Here is a 21,383-nt window from a genome sequence, read left to right as displayed (position 1 = left end):
CCTCAATAACAAAGCAATTCTAAAAATGTCGGTTACTTCCAAATGTTTGCAATACGCGGGTATATTACTCCAAGAACGCAACTGCTCATTTTAGAGGAAGATGTAGACCTAAGAAAAAATTGGATGGATTGCGTGAAAGACCATATGTGTAAGAGGGGAGTGAGCCAAGAAATGGTATATGACCGGGGGAGAAGGGCAGGAGAATGATGATGAACGCAACTGCTCATTCACCGGTGAATTCTTTAGTGCCATTTCATGGTGGTACCCACGCGAAGAAATTATGCTAGGCACTACACAGCACTTGAATCATTCTTGACATAATGTTACATTGTAAAAAAACGTCTCAGTAATATTAGTCGATGTAAAATTTTCGAAGAACTACAATTTCGAGGGGGGAACGTCAATTTGGTTTAACGCTACATTTTTTGCAACTTTATAAGAGAACCCTTTTTTAACAATTTGAATGGGGTAAACTTCATTGATGTTCAATTAAAAACATCGAACTGTTGATACTACTCGTAATCTATACTATCTATACTGATATTATAAAGAGGAAAGATTTGTTTGTTTGCTTGTACTGAATAGACTCCAAAACTACTGAACCGATTTGAAAAATTCTTACACTGTTTAGAAGCTACACTATCCCCGAGTGACCTAGGCTATAATTTTTTTTTTAATTAGTGATCCTTCCTAAGACTCCAATAATGTTACGAAAATTAGAAAAAAATAGATAAAAACAAATATTATTGAAATGAAAATAAAAGCTCATTAAAATAATTATTATTATTCAAAGTACCTTTATAATTGTCTATTTTTAGAAACCTGACGCAAATATAAGGCTTAATGTGTGTATCATATTTTTGAAATTTTTGTTAAAGACCCTAGCAAAGCCGGAACGGGCCGCTATACCACATAAAACGGACCTTTAATTAAAAATGATAAATTTCGCTTAAACCAAATAGACATTCACCCTTCGATATGTACGTAGACAACGTTTAGATCGTTGATTGGTCAATTATACTTTCCAGGCGGTGATGGACGACAGCTCGAGTTCGCTGAACGGCAGGAACGGCTACAAGCAGGAGATGGGGTCGGAGGTGCCCAGTTCGTACGCCTCGTCCGGGGCGGACGCGTTCGTGCGTCGGAGACCGCTCTCATAGTGCACGCCGCGAGTGTGCGACGCACATCCTTTCTCGACGTGAACAAACTTAAATATCTCACACAGATTATCTTTTGATGTGAACAAACCTGAACGTGACACACAGATTATATCCTTCACTGTGAACAAACCTAAACGTGTCACACAGATTATATCCTTCGATGTGAACAAACCTAAACGTGTCCCACATATATCCTTCGATGTGAACGAACCTAAACGTGTCACACAGATTATATCCTTCGACGTAAACAAACTTTGACATGTCGCATAGATTATATCCTTCGATGTGAACAAACTCATACAGTGTCACGTCACATAGATTAATTACCCTTTGTAATGTAAAACAGCTCGCGCTCTGTTATCTTCCTAATGTTTACAATGCACAAAATGTCACGTTGTCAAGTTCGCTTCAATACTCTTCGGCCTTGTTTTCAGTTTAGTACAAAATGTTATCGATAAAGCTGTAGAAATTGTTAAAACTTACATTGTACCGTCTTGTATTTTCTTTTAAACGCGTTTATAAAATGTAAAGATGGGAACTGTGAAATATAAAGAAATCACAATACGTACTGCGTTCGTGCGCCGGGTGTAAATGAAATGGCGTTTTTGTATTATGTATGTGTATATATATTTTAATCATAGAGTATAATAGTTATGGTAATTGTAACTAGGTGTACTGAAGGTAAACGGATTTTTGTAAATATAATTTTATCATGAGGTCGCCGCGTGCAGGTCTTGAATCATGTTACCATAGATAAAATATAGTTAGGTATGGTCCAGTGTCGAACTATTGCGTACCTTGCTGCTACCTGTAGGACTCAATACTGTGTATTGCCTTCTTCCAATCAACTATATAATTGTTTTTATGTTTTTTATTAAACTTATTACAGTATTCAAATAAAGAACAGAAAATCCGTGTTGTTCTACACATCAATTAATTGACTTGGGGTCTTGAAAATTTGTATTAGCTAAAATGTATTGGGGGAACCAAAGGATGCTTTGTATTAACACAATGTATCCCGCAGTCACTATTAAATATTAGATTTTGCAGTATTTTAATAAAATAATGACTTGAATAAATGTATAACATCACACAATAGTTTATAGACATAGGAATATGTATTTCAAAACATTGAGTAAAACTGATGCTCACTTCGTCGTATGCGATGTAACGAAAATGAAAAACGTTGCCTGTAATTTACAGACAATGGTCAAGTTCAAACAATAGGCTAGTTGATTAATAACGCCTTTTATAAAAGCTTTAAGGAAATTTAATTAAAAATAAAACCAAAAATTTAATTGAATAAATTGCTGACAAATAATGGCTTTGTATGCAATGGCTGCGTAACGAATATTTGTATAATTTACATGGCCAATGTTAGCCTTGACGTCGTAACTTACTACTGCTCTCTCTGTCTTGTATGAAATTAAGTTGATATTTATTTTATTGTTGAACAGATTTTAAAATGTTTTCATTGATCGCGTGTACAGTAGATGTGTATGGGGGGGTACTAAAAAAATAATCAACTCTCCTATTATTCCCAGTTCACCTAATAGGAGCATAGAACGAATTATAAGGTAATAAATTAACGCCTTCGTAAAATTCCGACTAAAATCTCGTTTATGGGTACGTGTCAAAAGTATATTTACAAAGCATTTTCACGGAATTTTAGTTTTACGACAAGTGAGAATCGGTGTCTAAACATCCATTATAAAACTTGACAAATTTTCTTCAAACATTTTCTTCATTACGTCACTTGCTACGTGCTTCTTATTGTATTTAAAGTGTAACACTTTTAAACTTCTCTTATTTATCAATTAGTCTAACTGTATAATATTCACTGTCTATTTACGATAAATTATGTCGTGGACAAAATTTCATTATTTAAACCAAAAACTATTATATAGACTACATTATTGATACATTCGCTACAATAGGGATGTTATCTTGTTTTTTTTTTTTTGTAATCAATAATGTTATGATACGAAATGTAGAAAATAATGAATCCGTTCAGGAATTACAAATTGAGAAATAACATCATCACTTTGTTTCTTAGACTTTGTGGTTTGTGCTGTTGCATATTAAATATTCTAAGTGACATCCCTATTGTTTTTGCGACTATGTAATGTATTCTTTTTTGGGAATAGTGTGCACATTATTAATGTTGTTTTGTGTTTTTTTTTTTTATATTAAATTATCGCGCTCGATTGATTCGCTTGGATTGCGCCGCGCCAGCGCTCGGTGCGTCCGGGTGCCTCAGGTCTGCTCAAGTAAACGCTACGAGTTCACTTTATTACAGCATTAATTATTTACTTTAATAAACGATTTTTCAACTTTTGTGTTTTTTATTTCGCTTGTTGTTTGCGGATGGGACGTAAGTTTATACTTCACATTTTTATAACTTTTTTTTTATTACTTATTGGCAATAAACCTACTCGAGTCGGTTATTCGACCATAAAATGGTAAATGTCATTAAAAATAAATATGCGCCTACAAAAGTTATTAAGTATCTCTCTTGTTGTTTTTTTCATTGCTCTGAATTTAAATTTTATACAGTTCTTTGTTCATCGATGTGGAACGTATGCCGCGCAAAACATTTCATCTATAATATTTCAATACAATAATTGTGCCCACTGGATTTGATCCCGATAATAGTCTGATACGATTACACTCGATTTAAGGATGCAGCAAAATCAATTAAAAAATATTTTTTTAGTGCCTTGATTTCTAGTAAAAATACAATAAAATATCTCGTATTATGATGACAGTAATGTTGTCAATGAAATGGTAGTTTTAAACATAAATGTCGTTTGTAATGATACTAAAAAAATAAGATTTTGCTTGTACCGAGACAAAATTAAATATCGAGCCACTTGCCGTATTGTTCAGAGACCGATAAAGTAAATAAAGTGAGCATACATGATTATACCACAAAAGGAACGGCAAATTCCGACGACAACCATTATATAGCATGTATTAACTATTTGTTTAAATAAATAATAAACTTTAACTGATCTTCCTACAAGTGAGTAGGTCTGTTTACATTTATAGCTTATGAAGCGGGCTTTTTTTTGTTTTTTTTTTGTTTGGATTTTTTAGTAATACACAAAACAATCAAATCTTTTTTTTACATAAGCCGAGTATTTATACGTAGAAGAGATAGGTTCCATGACCTTGTCATTTATCGCCCAACAAAAATCTTCGGCCCCATATACACTAGAGGACAAAGTCCAAAGGTGCGTCGCGATAAATTTGCGTTCGACAACAACATTTTTCTAGTAACGAATGACTACAGTTTAACGGTAAGCAACATTCTTGTTGTGCCCTTGACATTGTTAATGACCATGGATGGTACTAACCATCTACCGTCAGATGCGTTTAAGCTCGCGTCTCATCGACAACTGTAAGAAAATCATTCCTGTTGTTGCCACTACTGCACTCGTGACCTAAATTTCGCCCGAACAAGTCTTCATGCGCCAAGACTAATTATTACACATTATTACAACAAAGCTCGCCGAGGGACACGTAGAATTGATATCGAACGATGAATTCGCGGCACAAATATACCCTTGTGAATATTTGGCTTTATGTCCTTGTGGTCCACAAGTTGTGGATATTGGCTATAGCTCGCCAACTTGTGAACAGTTCATTTGCCCAGACTCATCAAGGCTTGTCGTCGTTCGTCTAACTGGCCGAGTGTAAATAGGCCGTAAATAGTCCCTAAGTACCTTTTTAGTTTGGCATGCTGTGTATCACAGCATCGGTGTCATGACCGGAAACGAAATACAAATTTAAAGCGCAAATCTGCAATCAGTAAGTAGGCGGCCTACCCGCGGTAGCTCCACAGACGCTGGTCTTGGTATTCGGTCTCGCTCGAACTTGATTAACAAGTAGACAGTAGCACTCGTTTTGAATTAATTTCGCAGATGCTGAGGCTTCACCAATATTCGTGGAAACTAAAGGAAGTTACAGATGACATAAAAGGCAGCACCTTTTTTTTTCTACCTAAGCTGATAGCCTTGATAGGCTAAGTCAGCGTAACCCTAACGAGTAGGTGAGCTCTCGGGGCTCAAACCAGGAGGTGTTGCTAGCACTGGCCCTAGCAAGAGCAATGCTTTGCAGAATCTACTACCGGATCGGAAAAGTGACTCACTGAGAAGATCCGGCTAGAAACTTAGTGGGCTGTGTCTATGGGTTAGGGCAGCGTCCGTCTGGGCTAAGCATTAGTCGACTGCCGCAGAATTTATTCTTGACACTCTTTTTGAACTAAAAACTGTTTATGTTCCGCAATATTCGACTTCACCATTTATTACTTCAAGTGACATAGCTGGATAGTAGGTACAGACAACAGGAGTGTCTTTCAGTATTGTCCACGTATACAAAACTTCGGTGGAGCGTAAATGAGCAGTACGGTGTCTCTCGATTTTTGCAGAAACTTCACAATGTGAATTAATCAATTATTAATGCAATAGCTATTTAATCAGATATTATTGAATGATCCTATCATTCACATAATTTACACGCGAATCAATTAAATTTAGTTTAACTTAATCCAAAAAATTAAATTTGATAAGTTTTAAATTACTTATTTAGAACCACATGTATGCTAATCAACTACTGTGAACTAATTACTATTAAATATATTCATTCAAACTCGGGGGCCCCAGTATCGTCGACTGCTGTTAAATGTTGTTAATTAATAATGCGTTATAATTTAAAGTACAATACAGTACAATGGAAATGAGACTAGCCATCAGAGAACACAAGATATTTGACAGGTGCCTGAATCTCGCTTATGACATTTTCAAGATAAGTCTGCATATATACAAGTTCCAAACAACAACATTTGGACCGTCAGTCTACCGAGCAATACCATCCGCAAGGTGGAAGATCTTCCCTTCTGTCGTATATCCACAAGACGTTATCTCGAGGCTTTGTAGAGCATTGCGTGTCACTTATTTCTATCATAAGTCTTAATCTATCACATTAATTCTATCATAACGTTCGACACAAAAGAAAAATATTAAGTGTATTTTAGACCAACAATAGAATACTAATAGTAAGCAAAAGACTTCAACGAGACTAGCTAAGTTACGACATACTTAATTTTTTTCTTTAGTAAAGTTGTAGCTTATCACAACATAACTGTCAGTTAATTGGACAAAAATTCAAAAGGTTCAAAATTTTAAAGGCACTTTTACAGTACATTCTAAATATTTTGGTTTTTGTAATTTAATAGCAGGCTGTCGCTTCCGTTTCCTTAGTCACTTTTGATGAAAGGTGCTGTAGTTTTATAGTCTAGTCTAGGTCTAGTTTAGTCTCTTCATTAACGTCCCCGCAACTGGTGTAGGGAGTCCAACACTGCAACATAAATATTAGCCTATCCATTAAGTACATGTATTTTCTACATGGATATTAAATTTCAAGTCGATCGGATGCATGGTTCAGTACTTATAAAGGAACATCCGTAAAAACCACTGTAGATTTATATATTAGTGTAGATACAACAAATTAAGTTGCAACATATCTAATAAAAGAAATCAACAAAATGGGCACAGATTTCAATAAAATAAAATTCAACTAGCAATATAATCAATTTCAAATTTATTATTATTAAGGATAACTCAAAAACTTTTCAGATCTTAGATAGAAATTAAAGGGACCACATGAAAAGCACTAGCTTTCAAATAAAAAAAGAATCATCAAAATCTCTTCACCTAGAAGAAGTTTTGAGGCAACACAAAAATATACAGGCAAATTAAGAATTTAAGTGAAATTGGTAAAAAAATAAATCCTAATTTCCTTAACTACCTAGTTAAATGTGATAAATATTCTATGCAAGGCTTTGCTAAAGTATTTATGAATACGATTTTAGTACAAAACGAGACATGCAATCTAAATTTCCAAGGACTCTACTAATGAGTAAGTCATATTTATGTATTACCCAACCAAACATAATGGCCTACTTATCTGTACTGGTATTATATTGATTTTGTTTGAAACGTAAATAAGGCTAATTACGCCCAGGTGTACTGTATTGCAATTTTTATATTACTATAGATGTCCGGACAAGCTCAACGCTGATTTAGTATTAATTACCGAATTTTTCTTCTTCTTTTTCACCACCTTATCCCACTAGGTGGGGTCGGCACAGCGAATGTTTCTATTCCATTCTCTTCTATCAGCTGTCATCTCAACACTGATTCCTCTCTCTCTCATATCGTCATTCACACACTCCATCCATATACGAGGGCATATTAATTACCGAATAATTAATTTAAATTACCGAAGGCCATACATCACAACGTATGGCAGGCATACCCTTTATAAGTGAACGCATAAAATGTGACAGCAAAATTTACCCATACCAGTTCACAATACGTACATTTTTTTTATTGCTTCTATAGGTGATTGGACGAGCTCGCAGCCCACCTGGTGTTAAGTGGTTACTGGAGCCCATAGACATCCACAGCGTAAATGCGCCACCCACCTTGAGATATAAGTTTTAAGGTCTAAGTATAGTAACAACGCCTGCCCCACCCTTCAAACCAAACGCATTACTGCTTCACGGCAGAAATAGGCAGGGTGATGGTACCCACCCGCGCGGACTTACAAGAGGTCCTGCCACCAGTAATTACGCAAATTATAATTTTGCGGGTTTCATTTTTAGTACACGATGTTATTCCTTCACCGTGGAAGTCAGTCGTGAACATTTGTTGAGTATGTATTTCATCAGAAAAATTGGTACCCGCCTCAGATTCGAACACCGGTGCATCACTCAACACGAATGCATCGGACGTCTTATCCGTTAAGCCACCACGACTTAATGTAAATGTAACTACCGACACGACGACGTACATGTAAATACCGACTAACGATTCGAGCATGTTGATATTATACTTTGATAACGCCGCTACCCGTTCTCCAGTGAATACCTTAGTAATCTCTTACGTCGAACACGTGAAGATTTTAGGCTATTCAACCTAGTGAACGTAAGAAATGCAAAATGTATGAACATCTTTCGGCTACGATGTGCATCGAGAACCATAATATGAACCAACACGCACGCTATCATTAATTTAATGCCTTAGTTGTCTAAATCTATAATAATATTGTCGTAGTAAGGTATCAAATTATTTACGACTATGCTATCCTTAGGTCAGAAATAGAATATGTGCCTATAATAACACCCACCAGAATATTCATTCAGAATATCCCACTAAAATTAGAAGGAAAGTGAAGGAGTTTGACGAGGAAAAGATAATTACAGAGATGATATCCAAAAATAATGTATAGGTACCGTATAAAAATCCTGTGACTACCTACATAGGCACGTCCGAGTTTAATAGGCAATTCTGTTTGGTAGCTATTCGTAAACAGCACTATCGGTTGAAATGATCATTGCATGATGTACCTATTGTTTTTGTGTTAGTGTTTTAGGAATTCGCAAATCAACAGCAATTATATGGAAACGATGATACAATCAAACGATTTTGAGTGCGCTTCTTTGAAGTTCTTCAATAGATAAACTAATCGCAAACAGCTACAAAGGATTCGGCAGGCTTAAGATATCTATCGAATGGAACGGAATGTAAGATCTTTAATAATAAAAAGCAATCGGTGTTGTTTAATGAACGCCGAGCTGGGTCATAAAGCCGCGAATCGGAGTGAACTATTTATAAGTATTATAATAATTCGGTGTAATAAAATTATATTTCCCAATTATGAACACAGTTAAAAATATATTTTAAAGACGAATAACAAACAGTAGTTCAGGAACCGACAAAACAAAAATTAGTGCTTTGCTTTTCTATACAAATTATAAATATGAAATAAAAGTATTGCTTGCAGATTTTTTTGACATTTAGAACATATTATTGAAACTGTCGTGGTCGAAATCGGAGGCCTGGTGTAATATCAAGCGAACCGAATACGCAAGCGGGCAAAGTCCGCAGACACGTACCGATATAAAATAATCAGAGGCAATATAGACGTAGCCGGCTTTCACGAAGGACGAAGGAAATCTACCTTTAAAAGGTAGATTAATATGAAATTGCTCAGAATTAAATAAAAATAACAATTTTGTTTTTCCTTTTCTTTTGTTTTAAGTTTATGTTATACAAAATTATAGGTATTTTATTTATCGATTGAGGCACTACGAAGTCTGCCGCCGGGTCAGCTATATAGTCGTATAATAAAAATCTCTTTTAAATTGCATTTATTCATGAGTTTTAGTAACTGCTAGCATTAGCAGCTACACAATAAAATAAATTAGTACTACTTACCATAACTAACCAGCTTACTAAATATTTACATGTCGGCTGTAATTATTTGGTAATTAAGTTTCATATATTTCTAGTTTAGTAAAAAAAAACACTTGTGTCTACAAAAAAAATGTACCTCAATATGATTGAATATTTAATAAGAAATAAACAAGATTCCTAAACATAGCGACATATAACATTTAATATATACAGTATTTTTCTCCCAATATTGTACGGTGGTTACACAAAGCTTGGCTGTGCCTCACTAGTAAATTATATGTACCTAAGTGTAGATACTCAACCATTTAAAATATGCATTTTTTCGGAGCCTTTAAATATAAAAAACAGGTCGGCCGACTTAGACACTTAAATTCGCTGACCTTCATCGGACCAAATAAAGTTAAAAAATTCACATAATTAAAATTAATTTACGAACTTGCATGTGATTTGTTTTATGTTTTCTTCACGCTTCTAATCACGCAATTATAGCCGATTGTTACTCAGCTTCTAGGTAATACAGTTAACTACATTGTAAAAAAATATATTATTTACTTCATTAAGATAGTGAAGAATCTTTTTTTATTGTTTAGATGGATGGATGAGCTCACGGCCCACCTGGTCTTAAGTGATTACCGGAGCCCAAATACATCTACAATGAAAATGCTGCCATCCACCTCGTGACATGAGTCTTCGCTTTTACATTACAACGGCTGCCCCACCCTTCAAACTGAAACGCATTACTAGTTCACAACAGAAATAGGCAAAGTGGTGGTGGTGGTGGTGGCAACCTACCCATGCAGACTCAAAATACGTCCTACCACCAGTAAAATATCTCACATGAGTAAGATCTCACACAGTCCCAATGTACTTACTTAGGAGTACAAGAACCTACGGAGTAAGTTGTTACATTGCATTAAGCTTATTAAGACTTCGACGTAAAACCTCAAGATTCAGAGATGATTTAATTCAATCATAACGTGAAGTGTAATTTGCGCTTCAGTAATAACTTGAAGCCATCGACCCGACTGCCATGTTACGTGGCGACTTACGTACAAAAGAAAAATACTTATAGTCTTATTTAACCAGCATAAGCACTCATATTAATTAAGCACACCTATGTTTATAATTGATAAATAATTTCGCTTTATATCTTATAACGTCAAACCATTTGCGTACAATACATTTAAAAAATATCAAGTATGTTAAGCTGAAGTGGGAATGACCAAAACATTATTAACGTCATAATATTATTTATACTCTAAAGTTATAAGCTCGAAACGTTGTAGGATATTATGTTTACACTTACAAGATGACGGCAGAATTGACGATAATAATGGACTTTGCTCTGTATCGAGATTTTTGCGTTAAATTGCTATGCTAATATTAGTACAATTAACTTGTAAGATACATAAGAAAAACATAGTAATCTTGGAGCTGTTGAATGTGTTTGAAGTTTTTGTTGAATTATGAAGTATGATTACAACAAAAAGTTTAGGGATATTTCCTACCATATTAAGCAACTGAAAAACATCAGACTAATAAATCTCATGGTCATTGTACATACATTAAATTGAATGAAAACAAAAACGTAGAATTATTATTGAATGTAATTTGTGATGTGATATGGAAATTTGAAGCAATAACTAATTCAGTTCTTATTTTTGTTTTTTTCACTGGCTAATTTTGTTACTAAGCCCTCGACACAACTATAAATGTATAACTGGTTGATTGAGGCTATTAGAAAATCGACTGAACATTAATTACGCAGCATTCCTTTTTGAGATTTCTTTCAAAGAAACTGGAACAAGTTATCCGTTATAAAGCTTGTCTTTGATACTTGTTTTAATACATTATATAAATGTATATCAGTGACTACATACACACTCTATGACCCACCCCAGTCATTCCGATTCAAGCACCCGTCGCGTGCGGACGCACTCATTGACCGTTCGATCGCCCGACCTCGGTTCCTAGCACATCTGGCGTTCAAGTCTTTTATCGGAAGTGACTATCTGTGATAATAGATAATTGTTCGTGGCACATCCATGGCCATCCATATAAAGGTGCAATCATCAGACGACCATAGAGCCCTCACCTCTTACCTTCGTAAGTAGCGTATAAGTTTCCGCACTTATACGCTCCAGGAAGAGCGCGAACTCCGCGTTGTAATACGCGGAATCCCTAAAGAATTAGATGTAGAGCTCGTCAAAGCCGACCTGTTAGAACAAGGCCTACCAGTAAATTCTGTGCACCGTATGCACACCGGTCGCGGTAGGAAGCCATATAATATGGTTCTAGTCGCCCTCCAGCCTACCCCTGAGGGTAAGAAAATCTTCAACACACAGACCGTCTGTAGGCTCTCCGGTATCGCCGTCGAAGCCCCCCATAAAAAAGGCACTCCTAGCCAGTGCCATAACTATCAACTGTACGGGCACTCTTCCCGTAACTGTCACGCGCGCCCCCGATGTGTTAAGTGTTTGGGCGATCACGCCACGGCCTTCTGCGCTCGCAATCAAAAAACAGCGACGGAACCGCCTAGCTGCGTCCTGTGTCGAACACAGGGTCACCCCGCGGAATTACCGTGATTGCCCCCGAGCCCCTAAAATAAATCCGGCCCAGACATCAAAGCCACGGCACCCTCTGTGCCGAAGACTAAGCCTGCTTTCGTGCCGGCGTCGGTGCCCAGCCTCTCGGCCTGGGCTAAACCATTGCCGTACACGAACACGGCTACAACTCTCTCCCCCGCAACTCGTCCTTCCCCCGCGACCTGCCCTCCGATCGCGTCCGACAATCTCGCTCTAGCGATTGACTTTTTTCAGTCGATCAACTTTGATCGCGTTAATGCTTTGGGCGACGCCATACGCGCCGCCTCCACTGCACAACACTTCATCGCCGCTGTGCAAGAATACGTATGAATGACGTATACACGTCGTTAAATACGTACGTCCTCCCCTCACTCCGCCGGAAATCAATGGCGTACATAAGTAGAATAAAGCACCTATCCGTAACGATAGGATTTTTTAACGCTTACGGTCTCGCAAATCAACGTGATCAGGTTTGTGATGTTTTGCGTGACCATCAAATCAACATATTTTCAGTGCAGGAGACTGTACTTAAGCCCGCACCATGTGACCCTGAAAGTGAAAACTATATAACATGCTTAGGAACGACAGGCTTACTGCTCGTGGTGGTGATACCGTCATTTACTATAGAAGAGCCCTGCACTGCATCCCGCTCGACCCCCCGTGCTCACTAACATCGAAGCATCAGTATGCCGAATCTCACTGACTGGACACGCGCCGATCGTTATCGCGTCCGTTTATCTTCCACCGGATAATATCGTTCTAAGCAGTGATATTGAGGCGCTGCTCGGCATGGGGAGCTCTGTCATTCTGGCGGGTGACCTAAATTGTAAGCACATCAGGTGGAACTCACACACCACAACCCCTAATGGCAGGCGGCTCGACGCGATAGTCGATGATCTCGCCTTCGATATCGTCGCTCCGCTAACCCCGACTCACTACCCGCTAAATATCGCATCTCATCGATGAACAGTTCGGATTCCGTGCAAATCACTCATGCGTATAACAGGTGCACCGCCTCACGGAGCACATTCTCGTAGGGCTTAACCGACCAAAACCAATCTACACGGGAGCTCTCTTCTTCAACGTCGCAAAAGCGTTCGACAAAGACTGGCACAACGGTTTGATTTTCAAACTATTCAACATGGGCGTGCCGGATAGTCTCGTGCTCATCATACGGGACTTCTTGTCGAACCGCTCTTTTCGATATCGAGTCGAAGGAACCCGCTCCTCCCCACGACCTCTCACGGCTGGAGTCCCGTAAGGCTCTGTCCTCTCGCCCCTCCTATTTAGCTTATTCGTCAACGATATTCCCCGGTTGCCGCCGACCCAGTTAGCTTTATTCGCCGACGACACGACTGTTTACTATTCGAATAGAAATAAGTCCCTTATTGCGAAGAAGCTTCAGAGCGCAGCCGTAGCCCTAGGACAGTGGTTCCAAAAATGGCGCATAGACATCAACCTAGCGAAAAGCACAGCAGTGTTATTTCAAAGGGGAAACTCACCGCTTATTTCCTCACGCATTAGGAGGAGAAATATCACACCCCCGATCACCCTCTTCGGCCAACCTATACCCTGGGCCAGGAAGGTCAAGTACCTGGGAGTCACCCTGGATGCATCCATGACATTCCGTCCGCATATAAAAACAGTCCGCGACCGTACCGCATTTATTCTCGACAGACTCTATCCCATGATTTGTAAGCGGAGTAATATGTCCCTTCGGAACAAGGTGACACTTTACAAAACTTGCATAAGGCCCGTCATGACTTACGCAAGTATGGTATTCGCTCACGCGGCAAGCACGCATATAGACACCCTCCAATCCCTACAATCCCGCTTTTGCAGTTTAGCCGTCGGGGCTCCGTGGTTCGTGAGGAACGTTGACCTACACGATGACCTGGGCCTCGAATCAATTCGGAAATACAAGAAGTCAGCGTCGGAACGGTACTTCGATAAGGCTATGCGTCATGATAATCGCCTTGTCGTTGCCGCCGCTGACTACTCCCCGAATCCTGATCGTGCAGGAGCCAGTCACCGTCGTCGCCCTAGACACGTCCTTACGGATCCATCAGATCCAATAACCTTTGCATTAGACGCCTTCAGCTCTAATACTTGGAGCAGGTCCCTAAACCTCGGTAACCGTACTCGTCGAACTCGACAAAAAGGTCGACGTGCAGCCTAACCCATGCATCAGCCCGCTGAGTTTCTCGCCGGATCTTCTCAGCGGGTCGCGATTCCGATCCGGTAGTAGATTCATTCACGAAGCAATTGCTCTTGAGTTGTTAGGTCTCCTTCGGAGGCGCTCGGGCAGTTGTTAGCAAATCCCACCCCTCCTGGCTAAGCCTTTGTTCGCCCACCTGTCTTGGTGAAACTGGAAAGGCCTTCGGGTCACCTCCTCCTCCTCCTTGCGTCGGTTTCATCATTACTGAGGGTCGTGGTCATGGCCTTGAAACAGTTTGTTTTTTATAATGCGCCGTCATCTGTTCCTATCTGCAGCTGAGTGCAGAGCATCGTGCACTATGGTATCCAGAGCTGCACGAATCTGGTCCGTCCAACGGGTCGGGTTCCTGCCTCTTGGTCGCTTGCCCTCGACCTTTCCAGTGACAACCAATTTCTAATCTTTCAATCACAAAAAAAGGAAAAAAGGTGAAAGACACAGAAATATCCTCTTTACCAATGAAAAATTTTCTACATATGCCTACAAGGGCAAAAAAAAGAACGAATAATTTTATTTTTTATTTTTTGCTGAAACTTTAATAAATATGTAGGTATACATTTCTATAATATTAAATTTACTTCGTTAAAAAAATAATGCATTTTCATTTGTAACAGAACTTATGGCTGGACTAGGTATATTTATGAAAATCGCATCGAACTGTCATTATTAATAATAATCAATGACGACATCATCAAATGACGGATTAAATCGTCCTAACATTTTTAAGAACTCGTCTTAAACAGTTCTCGAACCAGTTATGCAAAAATCATTACGCATCCCAACTTCATTTGGCATTTTGTACCCATATAAATAAAATATCCGGATCCTTATGATTCTTGTTCGCCGATAAACTCGTCTCGTTTATATTACGTATAAACATAGATATGGACTTAAAATGTAGTATGTAAATTAAACGAATTGAATGACAATATTGCCTTTAATAAAAATAGTAATATTACGCTAACGTTAGGAATGGAATGACAATAATGCACCGACTATCCTTGGAATACTTGGACGCACTGTATGACAAGGCAGAAATTGAAATAATGTTAGTTACAATTAAATTTTTCCATTCATTAATACAATCTTTGAAATCGTGTATTTTATGCGTTCATGGGTAAACGAGATGTCTGTCCGCATGGCCTTAGGTAACCTAGACGCTGCAATGTAAATTCCGCCATCAAAGCTGAGGCATAGAGTCGAATTCTCAATAACTGTACAATATATAATATAATGGCGGAAGAATCATTTTTTCATTACACTAGATTAATAGACGAGCATACGAGTCACCTAGTCTTCAGTGACCATTAATCACCTTAAGACGACTTCAAAACCTTTCAAGCCAGAACCAGCATCGCGGCTTACTTAGGCAGGACGGTGGTACCTACTCACTATGGAAAGTACTTACGCTAGTCGCAGTACATTGTCATCAGCATTAAGATATATCTGCCTACCATTGAGCCGAGGTATTTGTTAATAAACATCACTGAGCCTTCTATGTACTTACATAAAATATCATAACTTGATACTTCGCCAAGTATATATAACATATATTATGTGGCTTGTTTTGATTATGCTCGGGCTACTGTGTCTCGATATACATATATCAATCAGTACTACTATCTAGGTCGAAAGAAAATAAAAGGTATCTTTTCTTTTTCATTGTGTAAATTATTTTTATGAACATAACATTTCGAATGAATCGTTAAATGACGTAGCAATTACTTTTAAAGAGGCAATAAGGAAGAGAGGCTACTTGTCGCTAGTGCGTAGTGGAAACTTCTGTAGAGCGTTCTTGTGCGAGCCATAGTACTAAATAACGTCATGAACTACTTGTGCATCTTTTTATTTATTTGACAATAACCTCTAGCGTCCAATTGAAAAGGTTTGAAATTAAAAATTTCTGCCTAACAATAAATTGAAAACCGTTTTTTACTATTTTGGATAACTTAGCTTATTGTGCAAAAAATATTTCTTGCAACAAAATAAAAACGTAAGACATTATAAGAGCTATTGAGTTATTTTAATATGAAATGTAAACATTTGAAATGAATTAGTAGACGTCCTAAAATAGTTGACCCCGCTTGAGAAAAGAAACGCTAATTACTGAATATATTTTTTATCGATTGAGGCTGAACTGTAGATAAAATAAGTATGACAAATTCTATATTGGAACAAAACAACAATTAACACAAATAACAACGATTACAAAAAAATGTCATTTGTAATTAGTATTAAGTACGATTTATTTTACGCTTAGAGCGACTAATGACGACACGAACTAAATTGCAAATTTAAATGTGTTGCCGCGAAGCAAAATGCTGCAAGATCAAATATTAGTCTTTAACACTAGCATCAAACTACAATAGCCTGTTTCTTATAGATAAAAACCGAGTTACCTGTGGATCTTCATACGAAAATGTTAGCTTTTAAATGTTATTATTATTATATGTATTATATTATATGTATTATATTATTATTATATGTAACACTGCCTCGCCTGAGAAGACGGCAGGACACACTCCGGCGAGGTGGGCAACAATCGGCCGGAGCGTTAGGGACTATTGGGAGAGAAACTGGCGAACTATACGGCGGGCATTGTCGAGCAAGACTGCTTTTTGCATTTGGGCCACCACCGACTTTTTGTTGAGACCAAGCCTCTCGAGATGTTTTGAGAGGCTTTTAGGGACCATTATTATTATTTATTGCCCTTGTAGGCAGACGAGCATACGGCCCACCTGATGGTGAGTGGTTACCGTCGTCCATGGACTTCAGCAATGCCAGGGGCAGAGCCAAGCCGCTGCCTACCGCAAACTACTTGAGAATATGCTGAAGTACATATTAAGAAGAATTTCAAAATGTCTTAAAATACATATCAATTATACTGACTATAATTATATTATGTAATAGTATAAATACAAATATAGTTTTCCACGTTCTAAATTCAGTTTTGCATTTTGGTATAAGCTTGTGACAATTTTAATGTAAGTGCAATTTAACACTCAGCCTGCCTAGTGTTAATTATGTACCTACCGAAACTAATAGACATCATAATGTTCCTAGGTGAGTACCGCCGCCCACATTGAGACATAAATTCGACCCCCGATTAAATTAATAATTAAAGCCGTTCAAAGCGTTCAACGGTTCATTTTTATTTATAAACTAGTGAAACACGGAGACACTCCGCTGTGAGCTATACATAGCTAATTGTATGAAAATTATCCCGTGGGTTTTCAAAAGGAATCTCTGGTGGTAGGACCTCTTGTGAGTCCGCGCGGGTAGGTACCACCACCCTGCCTATTTCGGCCGTGAAGCAGTAATGCGTTTCGGTTTGAAGGGTGGGGCAGCCGTTGTAACTATACTTGAGACCTTAGAACTTATATCTAAAGGTGGGTGGCGCATTTACGTCGTAAATGTCTATGGGCTCCAGTAACCACTTAACACCAGGTGGGCTGTGAGCTCGTCCACCCATCTAACAATAAAAAAAAATTTATAATTAAAACCGTTCAAAGCGTTCAACGGTTCATTTTTATTTATAAACTAGTGAAACACGGAGACACTCCGCTGTGAGCTATACATAGCTAATTGTATGAAAATTATTATTATCCCGTGGGTTTTCAAAAGGAATTTCTCATACAGACCCTATGTTAATACATATAAAAATTTCGAACAAAACGAAAAGAAAACAATCCAAACCAGTAAAGGTTGTTTTCTTCTTCTCATTAATCTTCCCAATATTAATTTTACACTAAGCATTCCATAGGGGCTCCCAACACACCTCACGAATGTAGAAATAGGATAAAAGACAGGAGCGCGTGACTTAGATTAGAATGTACATTAGTCAGAAAACAACACCATAAAACTGAAAAAATAATGGTTTACATATCACCATAAAAATAATACTAATAATAATAAACACAACTATCACAGGGGAATGAGAACTCAATGTTAACACAATGCAAAACACTGTGTAAGCTAACGAAAACAAAAAATAAACAAGTAGGTACCTTATAAAATAATTCCCTAAAAATACTCATAAGCGCGACTAGTAAATAATTGGGATTTCGAGACAGTTTGTTTGTGAGACTAACATAGCAAACTACTCTAAAGGAATGAGGGGCTTTGCCCCGACATCACTACCTGCTTATCTCCTGTCCTGGTGAAACCGGGAAGGCCTCCGGGCCACCAGTAATCCTTCAAACATAAAAAATACCTGCTTATCAAAGTAAAATGACCTTTGATCCTCAAACAATACATATTTATTCGAAGTCTACTATTATGCAACGATACGAGGGTTGTACTGGTATCGTGGCCACTGTAACTTGACATTTAATCGTTTGAGAAATATATGGTAGTCAAGTAACCAAGAGAACTACGAACTGGCAATGAATACTGACCTTTTACGCATACTACAAATATAATAATACAGGTAAATGTTTAAAGATTATGTTTTGTCATTAAAAAATCATCAATGAACTCTATCAAACACAAACAGTCAAACACAACCTTTTCTGGGAATTTTCAACCTAAATGTAGTAGTTACTAGTACTTTAAAGTATAAGACGACCATGGCAAAATGGGTACATAAATTAAAAAATCAATTTGAAGAGCCCGCCTTACCAGTGCTCATTACGTAACGGCCCACGTAGAGTCGTCGAACATCTCAAGGATCCGCCGGCCGGAGGTCCTTGATGTGAGCTGCAAGTTTGGTTATAGTGTTGACCGCGGTAAGTTTGTCCGGGCTCTATCATGGTCGGGGATCGGGGGTCTGGCGAGAGTCATTTTGTGGGCCTATACCATCATTGGCCCTGGCTTTTACCATCTTCGCCCATCGTGCCCCCTAAAACGCGAAAACATAGGTACGGACCTAAAACCCGAGAAAAAATGACCCAATCTTCGTGGATGTACGTCGTTAACATTTTGGATTATTTGAAACAAAATAATATGTAGATTAAGACCAATTCATTATTATCAAGGAAATACAATATTTGTATCGAAAATAATTTATACAGATGTTCAAAGCGTTTCAAAAATATTATTCAAATTATTGATCTGAAAACGATTGAAACCAAATATAAAATTAATATTAAACACAAGGACATTTCCCAGAAATTGAATTTATAAACCTTGGTAATTCTTTGAAAAATTCCTTTCACTTCATTTTAAGTCCTTACTGAGTATGGTGATGATGGATGCTCGTTCTCATGACAACTCTTTTTATAGAAAGATTGCGTTTAATTTGTAGGTCATGATGCTTAACCAGGTTCTGGGGGCGAGCTCGAAGACACAGCCCTAAGAGGAACCCTTTATCAACGGTTCGAACGCCCTCAAAGAAAGCCTAGCAGCAAGAGAGTATCTGTTTCGCGATTACGTTTCGCTTAAGAAGCAACGAAAAACTCAGCGGGATAATCCTATGGGCTAAGTATCACGTCTTAGTGTCATTGGTCGTCGGCGAGTTCTTCGAATATAAGTACTAAAGGCATTCAAATGCACTAGGAGTGGGTTAAAGCAGTCCTTGAAGATCTAGGGCGTCCACAATGGTTGCCTTCTGTGTGAACCAGATTAGGGGTGTTATTGGAGACAGACACGACAAATGGGTAGGCGGGACCCGTCGAATTACTAGCCCGGGGTATTGATTGGCCAAAGAGGACGATCGGAGGAAAGATAGTGTTCCTTCGTCTAACATAAAAGACGATTTACGTCAAGCTCCCACTTTGAAAAGGTACGGTTTAGTTTTTGCAGCAGAATCGCCATACAATCAATTAAGACTTCGCAAATCTTGAGGTGGGTGGATATTCACATTATAGTGTCTATGAGCTCCAGAAATTACTGTGACCGTGAACTTCGATTACATACTTAGTGCCAAAAGCCACTCAAACACTCATAGTTGGAAGTGTCATCATGATATTATGTCGTCTGCTTAGTTATTTATCGTACATTCCAGATACGTTATATGTATCGTTAACACTGAATGGAAAATAAACATCAAAATATAAACTTTGTGCACTCTATATGTATATTTCATTGGCAAACACTCCACTCAGATATAATAAACCTATGTATTTTGTGAATTGGCCCAGTAAGCTGCGATCTCGTTAAGAGAAATTGAATATTTATTATTTTTAATAGCATCACTTCAATAATGACATATTGTGCAATTAAACATATAATAATAAAGGTAGTAAAGGAGCGGAAATAAAACATACTGAAACCTGTCGAGTGCGATTTAATACACATACGGAAATAATGTTTATTCTTTAACCAACGTGATTCGCATGTACAATAATTTATAATTGTTTACATACATCTGTACATATTTATTTTTCGTGTGGAAGAGCAAAGGTTAGTTACACCATTCTCAGCGTAAATATCGTTACCTGCATATGGACATAAATCTAATCAGACATGTATGTGGAAACAACCTTAATTCGATTACAAAGAAATTCATCGGAACAAAACATTTTTAACGGCTTTAAAATAAGATTTTTTTTTTAAATATGTCTAATTCTGTTCATTCCATATTAACAATCCATGCTAAAACTTGTAAAAAAATGTTATTCGCTTACTGTTGTGATTTTTATAACTGATTTTTCGTTGTTTTCGTTGATTTTAAACATACGGTTATAGATCTTAAGCAGTTACCGGGTAAATCCAGATGAGAAAGCTATGGTCTACGAAATTTTAAACGTAAGGTTGAAGTTTTAATTAAACTGTAATAGTAGCTATTTCCTCCTAAATACTTTGCGGCAGAAATAAAGAAGCTGGTGATAGCTCTTAGGTGCTCAAGGTCCTGCGACCAGTGCTCAGTGTTAAGCAGCCCACTGAGCTTCTCGCCGGATCTTCTCAGTGGGTCGCGTTTCCGATCCGTTGGTAGATTCTGGGAAGTACAGCTCTTGCTAGGGTTCGTGTTAGCAACGTCATCAGGTTTGAGCCCCGTGAGCTCACCTACTGGTTAAGGTTCCGCTGATATAGCCTCTCAAGGCTATCAGCTTAGGTAGGAAAAAAAATGTGCTAAGAATCAGGTAAAAAATAAAAGCGTGTTTTAGACAAAGTACTCATGTATAGTGATAGTAGTAGCGAAAACTACATCGACAAAGCGGCGCGACACGATAATCCTGTTATTGTGGCCGCCGCTAATTACCTATCCGACCCAGGCGAC

The 21,383-nt window shown here is 37.9% G+C and overlaps 1 protein-coding gene across 7 annotated transcripts in view; it reads left to right on the top strand.

The window, feature by feature from the left end:
* Window positions 1-3,495, top strand: part of LOC101740658 (elongation of very long chain fatty acids protein AAEL008004) — a 38,378-nt gene extending 34,883 nt beyond the window's left edge. For all 7 annotated transcript variants that reach the window (XM_004931890.4, XM_021351848.2, XM_021351851.3 and 4 more), the window contains one exon: window positions 1,029-3,495. In XM_004931890.4, coding sequence (XP_004931947.1) covers window positions 1,029-1,160 — 132 coding nt within the window. In that variant the 3' untranslated portion in view covers window positions 1,161-3,495. The remainder of the gene's footprint in view (window positions 1-1,028) is intronic.
* Window positions 3,496-21,383: the final 17,888 nt, after the last annotated feature.

Source organism: Bombyx mori, chromosome 22 (assembly GCF_030269925.1).
Source record: "Bombyx mori chromosome 22, ASM3026992v2".
Classification (NCBI taxonomy): Eukaryota; Metazoa; Arthropoda; class Insecta; order Lepidoptera; family Bombycidae; genus Bombyx; species Bombyx mori.
The sequence above is the reverse complement of the archived record's forward strand: the minus strand, read 5'-3'. Positions and strand labels throughout refer to the sequence as shown.